This window comes from Gadus macrocephalus, chromosome 21 (genome assembly GCF_031168955.1).
Source record: "Gadus macrocephalus chromosome 21, ASM3116895v1".
In the NCBI taxonomy this organism is placed as follows: Eukaryota; Metazoa; Chordata; class Actinopteri; order Gadiformes; family Gadidae; genus Gadus; species Gadus macrocephalus.
The window spans coordinates 7,545,924-7,559,991 of NC_082402.1; the positions used below are offsets into that span (position 1 = coordinate 7,545,924).

Here is a 14,068-nt window from a genome sequence, read left to right on the forward strand (position 1 = left end):
ACTATCGTAGGAAATTTGGACCGACACTGTTACACTCTTACTATTTACCTTTTACTCGTCACAGAGACGAGTAAAAGACGAGCTCCAAGTCGCTTTATCCAAAGTGACTTGGAGCAGATTTGGATGACATTAATAAGGTGCCTTGCAGGAAGGGGTTTAGCATCTTGCTCAGGGAGGCTCACAGGTGGACTGTGATAATTTGGGAATCAAACTTTAGGCCCCACATGCCTTCCCTATTTCATGTCATAATTATATAATTAACCAGATAACGACTTTGTGAATCCCAATCAGACATACGGGCCACCACGGCCAATAGGGAAAAACAAAACAGCCATTTCAGAGACATAATTCAGACTTAGAGACCACTCTCTCTCTATCTGGCCACAGCTTTTCCAGCGTTTATGAAGACGTTGTTTGGGCTTCATTCCAAGATGTGGCAGAAAATCACCCCGCAGCCGTCATCATCGTCAGGGGGCAGTCGCCCCCCAGGGTTGGCCCTGGTGGCGGCCCCCTGTGGCTGGCCCGCTGCGATGAGGCATCGGGGGGGGGGGGGGGGGGGGTGTTTGGCTCAGAGTCCTGACTGACACAACCATTAGAGATGGTTTTGCCTGTCTAAACCCCCACTCCCCGTCTGTAATGGATTATCCTCGGAGGAAGACACTGAGGTGTGTGTGAGTGTGTGTGTGTGTGTGTGTGTGTGTGTGTGTGTGTGTGTGTGTGTGTGTGTGTGTGTGTGTGTGTGTGTGTGTGTGTGGGGTTCCTCTGGTTGTCAGATGAGGGCCATGGCTCCGCACCGCCACGCCGCAGACAGACAGAATGACTGCCGCGTCTCCTTCTCTGTCCATGTGCAGCTGTGCTAGGCTGAGGTAAATGATGGGTGAATTATGGATCGTAGTGAATGCATGATGAGGGTGATGAGGAACTAATGTGATGAATGGGGGACTGAAAGGAGAGGGAATAGTGGTGATGGTGATGATGATGATGATGATGATGATGATGATAGAAGTTTCTTTGGAGGCGCTGTTACTGATGTCCCTTCACTTTGACTGACTCCGAGTCATAGGCGATGTAGTCATATTCAAATGACATGTGAAAGGAAGTCAAGAAATACGTACATAGAAAATAAGAGGTGAAGAGTGAAAATCTGGTGGGTAATTGAGTAGGCGGATGTAATCGTAGAAAGTTGATGTGGAGGTACTGATAAATAAACATCCAATAAATTTAGCATGGGAGAAATGGTGAGAAGAGAAAGGAGATAAAATATGTCTTAAGCTGCGATTGCGCCTTAGAGGTTTTCTCAGAATCACCTGGATGTGCCTGTTGTATTGTAACTGTTCTATTTTCACAACTAAGCTGTCTCTGCCAAATTATCTGGTAAGGAGAGGAGTAAGTGTGGGAGTATCTCCATCTTACTGCACAAAGTTTGATTATTGATATTAAATCACAAAATAAGATTGTTCTTTCACCGCAGATGGGAGATTCTAAAATTGAATTGATCGCAACAAAGTAAATCATCTATTCACTTGTACCCAGTTACCTAGGGCTTTTTATTATATAACTCCAAGACGAGCTATTCTAAAATATGGTACAACATGGATGGCATTGGGTTTTCATTGAAGAATAGGATGAAACACCCAACGGCAGTTCAACGATGAAATATCATCCATCAATCTCAAGTTGTACACCTGCAAGCTAGGATTCTCTCATAAAAAGAAAATATCCTCGCCAACACTAGGCCTAGGTGTTAAGTAGGCCGAGGTGATTTCTTTATGGAGACCGAAACATAAAACCTGTCCAATGCTGTTGTATGCCCACGGCATCAGCCTTCTCAGGCCGGGATGAAACAAAAACCGAGAGGAAGTGTGATGATAACATCTGTTGAAAGCTGAGACATTTCTGACGAGACAAACTGTGCGTCTCCGGCGTCATCCATCACCTCCACCCCAAGTGTATTGCCACACTGTGATTAAGAGAAAGGAGGGAAAATACAACTTTATCACAGAACAGACCACACTGTCCTCCGTGAAGTGGATAGAGTGTACAGATTGCCACGACTCAGTAAAGTTGATTATTTCTCTGTTTGTTTCCCGCCAAGGAGAACACTCAATAAGCCGGGGTGTATCTCACTGTCGGCGGAAGTCAACATCCCATTATGGTGTGACACACCGCTTCGCTGTTTTCGGCCCAAACAGCACACAAACGCCGTAAAACCAATTTCCTCTTTTACCTTCATGAATAAGGAAGCCATTCGTCTTCCTCATGGGGGCAGCGCACGGAGGTGAATGATTAGCTGCACATCAGCACTTGAGCAGCGGAGTTGCCAGAACCAGGTATTGTCTACGGGCCGAAGAGAAGGAGGCGCAGGAGGACAGGCCACTATCTTTGGGCTGTTGTTATGCGATATCATCCCCGGTCAGTTCCCAGGGCTCCAATAATGTGAAAGTAATCTAGATCCCGCCAGTCACACCACGTCACTGCTAAGAATGAACTGTTTGAACCGGGAAGCATCCAGGCCTAAATATGATGTCAGATATACTCAAGGAATATCAAGTAAAAACGTCATGTTCCTGCATTTCCAAGCCCTTTCTGGGAAGTCTTAGCTGTTCTATAGCAGGCCATTTAGGACAATATAAGTAGAATATAATCTTGACTTTCTTTTAAAGCCAGACTCACCGACACCGTGGGAAAAACAAGATTCTCTTGAAACGTTCAGGCAAAAAAATCGATACGCCGCAGTAATAAAGACTAAGAAAAACCAAGGTAGGCATTCACCACAGCTGTGGGTCAACGTGTAATCACAACAGTCGCCTTTCTAATCGAAGCTTGGTGTAATGGGGTTAAACCTGCATGCATGCTGGCGATGAGCGTTTCCCCAATTGATCGGATCCTTCCCAGATGAAGTCTGGATAAGGAGGAAGAGACGAGACAGCCAGATAAGGGCTTTAAACAGCGAGGAGAAATTAAACGTGGAAGTTAATAATTTTCCGGGACAGATGAGGCCCCATCTGTATCTGGGCAGGGCAGAATGATCTATTATAAATAGAAGGATGGTTAGTTCATTCTCAGAAAATGAAATGAAAGTCAAGCCTAGGAATAATCCTTAAATGACTTCCTAAAACGAAGAGAACCCCACTAACAATGTGTTTTGTCTTTATAATTACTTAAGAGGAGCTATAATATTTAGAGTAAGACAATATTAAGGATAATGGTACTTTGGGCATTTTAATGAGTTATTATTCATTCAGATTAACGTGGTCTGTAAGGCCTTCAGGGGGTAAGACCAAATCTACACAGGAATACATTTAGTTAATCGCCATGTGTTGTGTGTGTGTATGTAAATTAGCCTTTGTGACCTACGGAAAAAGCACTCTTGGTTTGTGTGGTACAAAGCGGGAATTGTATAAATGAGGACGTTAACATTCCAACCAGAGCAACTGCCCATATATGGTGTCTTACCAAATATTTGTTCTTGTCTTTACATTCCTTTCGTTTATTGTCCTGAAGTTTCAGACAATTTTTTAGCTACAGGGGGTAGAACAGACTGATTATCTCCAGCTAATGATTAACGTAACAAATACTAGAATTACTAGTCAAGTGTGGAGTTCCACAGACTGATGGCTGTAGGCTATGAGTTAGCAGTTGGCTACGAGTTACACATTTGCCAGATTTTCTCATTTGTTTGAGGCTGTAATGACTTGCTTATTCCGTCGCAGGAATGAATGGATTGTAATTAATGGAATTATTTTCATTTCAGTTGCAGCGTAAATCTCTTCTCGCTACTGTTCATGCTTTTGGAATTGATTGCTTCTGAGAATAATCTTTCGATCTTTAAACCTCTGTATGTGGAACACATTACTATGTGTTCTGTAATGCGGCGGCGAAGCGTTGGAACAATTACACAGCTAATGGACAACATACCAGCAAGAGCCTTCACAACAGGGAGATGAAACTCAACCAGTTAAACACCAAGCCGTAGCACAGAAACAAGAAGGAGTAAATAGTTGATGTTTCAACTACGTTTTATTTATTACAATAAGTGTTTATTGAGACTGAAAACACAAGAGAAAGACTTTCTTTCCCATGGTAGGAAATGTATTTTACTGTACAAGAAATATAGAGATGAGCTTTTCTTTAAATCCAAGCACTAACAGAGGTTGTATCCGTCAAACATTTTATAGATCATGGTAAGGAACGGTATGCTGGATTCACAGGAATGCTATACACTATCGTATGTATATGTTTTGCTGCTAAATGTTTTCACAAATACACTCATGACTTAAATAAAAACATTAATCGAAAATCGTTCGTTATTTGCATTGGGATGGTGAAATTCTAAAAACAAATGAGTAAATATAAACAGTCCCAGATAGTTTTCTGTAGGGGCTGGTTTGGTTATACAAAAAATAAGAAGACATAACCAGGGCTTTGAATTGCCATTGGTTGCAGCTTACAAGGAGAACAGTAAAACAGTGAGATGCAGAAACAGCTCTGGCAGACTGCCGACAACACCACTGCTGTAAACTCACTTGAAATCACCTAGCAACCAAAACGCAACTCTCCGTGGTAAAAGAAAGTAAAAAACGAAAACAATTCATCCTCTTTCAAAATGAGCCACATTTTGAATCTTCTGTTGGCCTCTTTTGTATCTTTCAGGGTTCCTTCAAAAACGGAAGAACCCCGAAACAACACAAAAAAACAACCAGCAGAACGTTCCAGATAGAACTCGCAGGGTCTCCAAAGGGTTTTGAAAGAACCGATCCGTCCTACCAAAGCCCCCCAGGGCCGCTGCGTAGCCTCAGCCGCCGCCGCTAGCACCAGTGCAGCGGTGTTGGCGCTCACTCCTTGCGGCGCTTCTTGTCGTGGTAGTCGTCCTTGTTGGAGCGCCCGCTGGTGGAGGGCCTCTTGGAGCCGCCGTGCTGCTTGGCCTCCTCCAAGAACTTGTCCAGACCGAAGGGATCCTCCTCGAACTGCACCGGGCCATCCCGCCGCTGGGCATGGTCCGCCCCGGTGAACTCCTTGTCGGGCACGAACCTGGGAGGAGGAGAGGGGCGGTCATGGAAGAACGGCGTTAGAGTCATACCGCATACATCAAGGACAGGACGGCGACAAGGGTGTCCCAGCCAACTGATGGATCCCAAAAAGTCCCCCAAAGTTTGAACTATAGTCAGGAGCAGGATGCCACCGCCACTCAAGGGTCAATTTGGATTAAAAGAGACGTCGGATGAATGAGTAACAATGACAAACGTATGCCTTGACAATGGCGTCAATGCTGTAAAGGTTAACTTCAGATATCTAAACAAATACAAGTGTCTTGTTTAGTTTCTCTGCATGACCCCAGCAATGCCAAAGCCAATGAGCAAACTAACGGGCCGTTCATGAAGGGCACAGACTTGGCGCTGGTGGCCAGCCAACATATGGGCCCGGCTACGCTCTGTTTGCCGAGGGTGGCCGTGTGAAACCAAGGACACCGAGGCCCGCTGGGAGATCAGGAAATGACGTCAATCCCAAAGAGAATACATGGTTTGATGATAAGCCTCAAACGAGCACCTCGATTTAGGCTGCTGGATTACCCCGATTTACTGTCTTGGATTTTTAATCCATTCTTAAAATTTGTTATATAAATAAGAAATCTGTTGGAAAATTACTAAAATAGGTCCATGTGTTGAACGAGGGTGGATCAAATAATCTTTTATACTGCTTTCTTAATCCATGATCTTTGAATCATTTGAGTCACACACACACACACACCTGTTGTTTTTGGTGAGGTTCTCAAAGTCGTCTGCGTACGCGTCCTTGTCGATATTCTTGCTGGGACGGTAGATGTTCTGGGCCATGTCTCTGCCGCTGCGGAAGGGCTGGTCGTACACGTTGTACGTTTCATCCTCACCGCCCGCAAAACCGCTGTCCATACCCTGAGAGGGGGGAGGGAGAGAGTGGTACATGGTAGGAAATGTTAGAAAACAAGATATATTCGAGAAGGTCACCACACCTTAACAGGATATGGTGTAGACGGGAAAAGAGAATCCGTCTAACCAATCACAATTGGATCCAAGACTATGAATGTGACTACCTGCCCAAAGGAATCTAGTCAGATCAAATAGATTTGGCACTAGGGGTGTAAATCTCTGGTTTCATCACGATACGATATTATATCGATTCATTGGACAACGATACGATATTTGCCGATATCAAAAGTCTGCCGCGATACGATTTCGATTCAGGGGCATGCGATCGATATGAGACGATATCATATGCCCATTTAACACAACCTCTTACAATCACATCAACTCACATCAACTTAATTATAATTTCATCATTTTATTTCTTTGCTCTTCCGGATATTTTAAACAAAAAAATCAATTTTTAATACAAATATAAAGTGCCACATAATTGCATTTAAGTGCCAAAGGTTTTTTATGGCTTAAATTAAAGAGCCTGTAATGATCTTTCATTTTGAACGTAGACCATTCCCAACCTATCTGTGTGGATATTTTTCTTCTAAAAACAAAACATCCCTCGGAATCATCTTGGCTGTTAAGATAAGCCGTCTGTGTTGCCAGATTGGGCACATTTTTCAGCCCGATTTGGCTACTTTTAATCACGTTAGGCTGGAAAAACGGGACATCTGGCAACACAAACCGAAACTAGACATCCTCGCGCTCACACATGTGCTCGCTGTTGCCTCGTTTAACCGGTGAATGGATACGAGCGGCTTGGCGCTTTGCACAGAAATAGTTTCACAAACACCCGCGAAAGGAGATATATAATAATAATAATAAAAGGGTGTAATACTGCGATATGCATCGATGTTTGGCCGTTGCATCGATGCAGTTGGATCGTTCGCCAATCAATCGATGTATCGATCTACATCGATGTATCGTTACACCCCTATTTGGCACAGTCACTCAAATATTTACCACACAATCATTTTGCATGCCTCGATAACCAAGTAAACCAACCCATTACATCTGCATTTGCATGCTGTGCAAGCCCAAAACAGTCAAGTCAAAACATCCAACAGTCAAGGCTTGCCCAGTGTAGCCACTTTGACCTGAATGTCGGTGCTATAGCAACAATGCAAATGATCTGTACGAGGGCAACACCATGTTTTGCTCACCATTATGAAGCTAAAGCTATACTGAAGCCATCACTGGAGATGAAGGTTGAGCACCTGTAACAGGCTGTGAGGATGTCATGTCCCTAAAGTCTAGCGCCCAAAGATCACTGAGCGCCAATGTCTGTCCAGAGTTGTAGTAGCGTGACCCAAAAGACCCATAATGCGAAACAGGACTTCAGGGGGCCTGCAGGAGGCGCTCTACTAACCCGGTTGCGGTTGAACAGTCTCTGGTCGTACTGGGCCTCGCTGGTGGTGCGGGGGTTGGGCACACCCAGCGCGATGAGCTCACTGACGTCTCGATCCTGGTCTCTCTGCAGCTTGGACCTGGAAATCAAACACACACACGCCTGTTTAAAAAAACACACCAAACGTGCAAGACAAATCCCAACGAGGCGGTTACTTTGACACTAATGTACCCTTTATTGTAACCACACAAAAAAAAAAGATGTGTAAGATTAGATGGGATTGTTCCCGGTGGGACGGTTGAGGGCGGCAAAAAACATAAGTGCCGACAGATGTCAGCCGTTTCAATCCCGTTTACAAAGAGTCTCAACAAGCCCTCCAAAACTGTGGGCGCAGTTAGCCCCACAGCGGTATCAAAATGTGATAACGATCTTGTGTAATTTGCTGGGAAGAGGTCCGCCGTTCCGGAGTTAGGCAGAAGCGGCAGGGAATGGAGGTTAAATGCTCGCTCCTGATGACAGCAGGAATTGTCATTTGGATGACATGACATTCATTCTCTGTCGCCCCCCCAACCCCGTCAGACCCCAATGTGGACACAACGTGGACCGCAACTAGGGATGCAAACATGTACTAGAGTGAACGAGTACTCATCAAGAAAAATCATACAGGATTTCCAAGGAATGGTCACCGAAAATCTTTTGTATGTACTTTACAATACATTTTATATTATGTTGATATGTGTTTTGGCAAATTTTGAGCAGGAAATTTCATTGAATAGTCAAAGGTATTTGCCGTTGTGCAGTCATGCACTGTATGAGAGGCTGTGTGAAATAGATATTGGATATTGACCAGATATTCACAGTGGTAATAAGGCCTCATTCAGACCAAATAAGGCACTGTGGTGAAAAACTGCAGTTTAACCACTGGTTGGTCTGAATGAGGCCTGAGGGAGTGATGCAGGACACTAACCAAGCCATCAAACTAGACACATTTCTTAATGGAACCGATGCAGGGTTATCCCCAAACAAGGTTTAGACTGTCTAAAACACAGAAACACAGACTTTTCATATGTGTAAATTAGTTGCAACTATTGCAAAAGAAAATAACAAAAACACCAAAAAGCACCATAACTGAGTACCTGCCGAGATTAAGACAGTACTCTCCCTTTTTAGCATTTCTTGCATTCTTAACTACAGCCACATGAATATGGCAAAAATACACGTCGCACACTGAACGCCACGCGGCTCTCGGATCACAACAGGTGACCCGTTTATTCCTAATGGCTTCAGCGAGCGCCACCGACAGGGCGCGCCTACTTCCTGCCGCCCTGGGAATTAGCTGAGAGACAGTACCTCTTATCGGGGGCGGCCCTGGAGATGTTTCTGTCGTGCTGCCGCTCCTTCCGTCTGTCATGGCGGATCTCGTCGCGCTCCCTGGCCTCGGTGTCCTCACCCCCTGCGCAGGGGGGGGCAGCAGGAGGACAGAGTTAGGCCCAGTCCCATTTCTACCCCTTCCCCCTCCCCCTTGTTTTGAAGGGGGAGGGGGTAAAAATGGGATTGGGCCTTAAGATGGGAGGCACTCGAGAGCAGGCGGGAGCGGGAGGAAACAGCAGTCGGGAGGGTGAGGGAAGGAAAGCGGGAGGCAAGTTTCGTAACAAAGTAAAGAACGCGGGGGAGCGGCGAGGAAGAATGCTATTGGGGATAAAAAGGTCAAGTATAGCAGAAGAGTTTGACATGAGCTTCGACACGAGCAGAGGAGGCAGAAGTAGCAGGTTAACTAAAACGGAGAGAAAACTATTTTATGGTTGTTGCCAACCAAAAAAGAAAACCAAAAAAAAAAAAATGAGCAGATGGCTGTTGTTTTTTCATGTATAAACATTAAATTCAGTGGAGACATCATTAAAACAGCAGGATTCAAATGATTTCGAGTGTTTTCCAAACCGTCCAATAGGCATTTTGCTCTTGATTATGTGTCGATGCACCCGAATGACCTTTTCTACGTGATCTGCATTCTTATGGCTTGTGTGAAAAATAATGTTATTTTCATTCAACCCAACGGTGTACAACAGACACACACACACACACACATCCTTGAGACCGACCTTTGTCTCCGTGACCTTTGATCCCAGCCCTGCGGTCTCGAGCCATCTGGGCCAGCTCCCTGAGCTTCTCTTCCTTCTTCTCCTTCTCTTTCTGGGCCATCTTCTTCTCCACCTGGGCACGCATCTCCACCGCCTCTCTGGCCTATGGAGAAATAGCACCACGGTCAAGACAGCTCCACTAAACATCCATTTTGTCCAATTCATCTTTGCAATCTTTGCACAGGACAAAATGCAATGTTTCCAATGGCAGTTCAGGAAAGTAGTTTAGGGTTGAATTTTATCTACTTGAAGTCTGACTTCTGTCCAAACTCCATATACACACTTTTTAGTGTTTTTCATTGATTTTTACCTTCTTATGCTTTTATTTATCTTTGAAATATCACTCCTGTCCATATAAAACCCAGATTTACCTTTGTTTTTAATGGGCGCTATTAAAATAAAAGTCAAACGCGCCTACATATTGCCAAAGACATGCAGGCATGTCTCAGCTCCCCAGAACGAATACTAAATCCAAGACAATGACCTTTCTGTCAGCGATGTAGAGTGCCTCGGCGAGCTTGGCGAAGTTCTCGTTGATGTGAACGGTCTGAAGACCTCGGCCGTCAGCTGCCAGACGCTTATCCAGGGGGATGGTGTAACCCTGAAAAAAACAAACAGAAATTCAGATTTAACATTCAAATATATTCGATTGGTTTGAAGGTCACGCGGCCATTTTCAGACAGCTGTTGCAACAGTACCTTGGCGTTCTTCCAGTTGGAGATGCAGGGAGGAATCTTCCACTCTTGTTGCTCCTTGACCGTCATCTAAAGAAGGGGAAGGAGTTGGTCATCAAACCTCGATCAATTCCCCTATAGTCTAAAAAAAGTATCCTACAATTTGTAGCCGACTCACAGTACTTTTGGATAAAAGTAAATAAATTATGTTGTGAACCGTACCTTCCTGCTCGGGGAATGCAGAACAGGGGCCGGGGGAGAGGGGGGACCCCTGGGAATCTTCTTATTGATCCTGAAGGACACAAAAAACAACCACATAAATCTCATTCTTTAACAGCCACTAATTAAACTGTTTTTTCATAGAGTAAAGCAGGCAGACTTTGATATTAAGTTACATGCATACAATTCAGGTCCACCTAGTTATTGGAAGGAGGCAGAGGAGTCGTTCACATACTTGAATCTGGGGGGCTCCATTGGGTCCTTCTGCATCTCCACCATGCGGATGACCCTCTGCTTTGCCCCCGAGTTGAAGGCCACTCCTTGCTGAGATGGAGTGTATCTGCAAGTAGAGGACATTTCCAAAAAGTTGTAACCAGATCTAACCTTTGGATACCAAATGCACATTACACAAATGACTATTAGCAGCCCCAGAACATGCATCATGTCACATATTAAGAGTTAGGGGTAGACAACACATTACATTTTTATGAATTTCGTGCAAACATCAAACCATATATCAAATGACAGAAATAATTCTAAAATATGGTACCTGTGGCTGTCAAAGGCCTGTAGTAAGCGTTCATAATTTAATACGGCCCAAATAAAATGATTGCACGTCTTTGCACTGATTGCAAATAACCAGAGTATTCAAGAAGACTAGGGGGACATATTGCTGAAGCTAGCGAGCTAGTCAAGTGTTTTGGTTTGATTGGCTTTGGAGAAAGGCCTGAAGAGAGGGGATGATTCAAGTACTGGCTAGTGTCTCCAAAAAGCCTACCCAAGCTTTAAAACAAAAATATATACATTTGAGGTGAAGATCCACACATTTGTTGAATGTAGTGATTTCAAGTGCATGGTCACAGAGGATGCGTGTCACGTCCTTGGAAAGCCATAACAAACCACGGTGCTCTGGCTGTATCCAAATGCCTGGCTGAATGGGTGTCATGCACTGGTACATACCTGATGTACTGGGCAGGAGCCTGTTTGTCTGCGGCCCTCACAGGCATTGCAGCGGCGATTTTCTGAGACACTTGTTTGTCCAGGGCAGCCCGAGTCTTGTCTGTAAGCTGGAGACGGAGAACATACCGAAATACGTTGGTTAAGGGAATTACGTTTTTGTATTTGGTCTCGAAAGTAAAAGTATTACTTTAACCGTTGAACAAACAACTTTATCCAAGGCAATTTATTTCAGTAGTACCTCGGAGGTGGTACAAACCCATTTCAGATCAATTAAATCCCATTAACATCAACCAGATACGATCCTATTGGCTGGGATCTTTATTCCATTGGGTTCCTTCCAAAGACCAGAAGCCATGTCCACAAACAGCTCTAGGATTTACCTCCTTGACAGCCTCCTCATCGGGCCGCTGGAGCTCTGGGGCGTCATCGTTCAGGACCTCCTTGGGAAGCAGGTCTGTGTATTTACTGAAGACCACCTACACGCGTAGAGGAGGTAAGCAAGTTAGTAATCCATCGATGTACAGCCAAGGCTCGCTACATTGTTAATATATCAGTTCTTAAAAATAAATACAATTATGCTCAATATGAATGGGTACATAATTAAGACTTTGAATATTCACAGAGTAGAATAGAAAAATATGCCAAACACGAATGCATGCATTTTTTCCACCACAGTATTTACTGTGTGTATTAAATCTGTTTGTCACATATAACCCACGCTCATCATGCAATGGCTTACCTTATCTTTTCCCTGTCCCTGTCTGGCGATTGAATCATATTTGATCTTCCCTTCGGCGTCAACCTGCACAGCAAGGGCATTGGACGTCTTCTTCTTCCTGCCCATCTCCAGGGGAAACTGGGCCACGTGGATCTCGGGAAAAGCCCCTCCATCTCCAAAGTCCTACGCAAACACAGATGGCAACAAGCAAGATATTATGTGGGTTGAAGAAGAGGTGGAAGAAACAATATTGACACAAAGCTCAACGATTACCACAATAAACATGTATATACAAAGCACGGCTTTTAATATAAAACATTTCATCTTAATTATATACCTCTCAATGGCAGTGTATAGTCCATACTGCTTGGCAGTTAGTGTCATGTTTACCTCAAGTGCACGAGGAACCCAGCCCTTTCGGTGCTCGTATGGCGGGGGTTCATTGCGAGAGGATACCACGACGGTCGAGTACGACTTCTTGGCCCGGAGTCTCTCTTCTGCCTCCAACTGGTCCTGCGACAGCTGGGTCGGAGCGGGTAAAAAGCTGTAGGAATCCAATACAACCGGGGTTGAACTTCAGCTCCAGCAGACACATGTAGACCACCTGACTATGCGGCTATGCGGCCTACCTAGCCCGTTCTATTTTCCTCAATAACATAATACTATAAATAAAACACCCAAACATGCACAGATCGATGACGATATATCTGATAGCAATCATTGTGTCGGTGAAATGCCCGTTTGATTTTACCATACACTAAGTTGAAAAGCGTTACAGGGCAACTGCTATGCTAGCATGCTACGTTCGCCGTGTATTTACTAGCAACGTTAGCCGGCGCTAAACACAGATGGTAGTTTTTCACTAGTTCACAAGTCAAACGAACACATTTCCCTTTGCGAAACACTTAAAGGTCGCATAAAGGGGCACAATGCGCAATCAAAAACCACATACACATTTAAACAACTTTAAAACACAAGAATGGACTTGTCAGAAAGACTTACCTCGAAAGCGACATTTTCCTTTCTTCCCTAGCCAGGAACTGAGCATGCGCACCACAGGTCATAGAGTAGCGTTGAGACAGCGCAGCACTAGAATATGATACAATAGAACAGTACAACTAAAGAATTGTATAGGTATTTAAAGTAACTTACTATTTTTAGTTTCACTAACATTATTTAACTTTTTATACCTAATGTCTTTTTTTAATGACTAACTTTAGGTTATTTTTTATTGTCTTTCGCAGCCCCAGCCTACTCAATGATAGAGTGGCGAAGTCACGCCCCTTCCGGTAGGGCTCATGGGACCTATGAGATCGAAAAATATGAATGGGTGTCAATGGAGAGAAAATAATTATTTTCTGGTCCCGGTCTTTATATGCCCTGGATTACACATATGTTGTTTGTGGATTTAAAGGATAATTTTTCATGCAAAGAGTTCGACCGTTTATTGTGCAATTGTTCAGATAAAGGCTGTAGAGAAAACACAACGAGAAAGACTACACGGCTCGTATGTGACGTCACGCTCCCTGCGACTGGCGTGGAGAAGACCGACAATCTTCCCATCGGCATCACTGAAATTCTGCACGTGCCCCGTGGTTTTCACCTCTTTCGATGCTTTTATCCTCCCCTTGGAAAAAGCGCTGAAGTGGGGCAGAGAGATCGCCATCTCAGTGCCGAGTTCCAAGGGCGGGTGTGGTGACGTATATCATATGCGTTGAGAGCAGCGAAGAGCTGTAGTTCACAAAGCGGCCTCACATAAAACCTAAAATAATCTAACTTCTTCACGAACATTTTTAGTTTTCTTTGCATGAAAAATTATCATTTAAATCCACAAACAAGATATGTGTAATCCAGGGCATATAAAGACTGGGACCAGAAAATAATTATTTTCTCTCCATTGACACCCATTCATATTTTTCGATCTCATAGGTCCCATGAGCCCTACCGGAAGGGGCGTGACTTCGCCACTCTATTGTGGCTGTACATCGCGTCATGTAGCAACGACCACCTCCGTTTTGGAAGCATATGGAATGTTAATGTAAGTACTAATGTTTATT

The 14,068-nt window shown here is 44.2% G+C and overlaps 1 protein-coding gene across 1 annotated transcript; it reads right to left on the reverse strand.

Moving 5' to 3' along the window:
- Positions 1-4,001: 4,001 nt before the first annotated feature.
- snw1 (SNW domain containing 1) lies at positions 4,002-13,128 on the reverse strand. The gene is made up of 14 exons (XM_060041356.1): positions 13,014-13,128; positions 12,402-12,555; positions 12,033-12,194; positions 11,674-11,769; positions 11,294-11,400; positions 10,569-10,673; positions 10,337-10,406; positions 10,139-10,204; positions 9,925-10,041; positions 9,402-9,543; positions 8,653-8,755; positions 7,324-7,441; positions 5,749-5,912; positions 4,002-5,031 (listed from the first exon to the last, which is right to left on the reverse strand). The coding sequence occupies exons 1-14, from the start codon at positions 13,073-13,075 to the stop codon at positions 4,836-4,838; spliced, it is 1,662 nt and encodes a 553-aa protein (XP_059897339.1). The 5' UTR covers positions 13,076-13,128; the 3' UTR covers positions 4,002-4,835.
- Positions 13,129-14,068: the final 940 nt, after the last annotated feature.

Excerpts from the sequence above, each read along its gene's own strand:
- snw1 (XM_060041356.1), bottom strand. The coding sequence starts at position 13,075 with ATGACCTGTGGTGCGCATGCTCAGTTCCTGGCTAGGGAAGAAAGGAAA. Across the intron at positions 10,042-10,138 it reads CCAACTGGAAGAACGCCAAG|GGTTACACCATCCCCCTGGA; the intron begins GTACTGTTGCAA and ends TGTTTTTTTCAG. Across the intron at positions 7,442-8,652 it reads AGGGCCGCCCCCGATAAGAG|GTCCAAGCTGCAGAGAGACC; the intron begins GTACTGTCTCTC and ends TTTGATTTCCAG.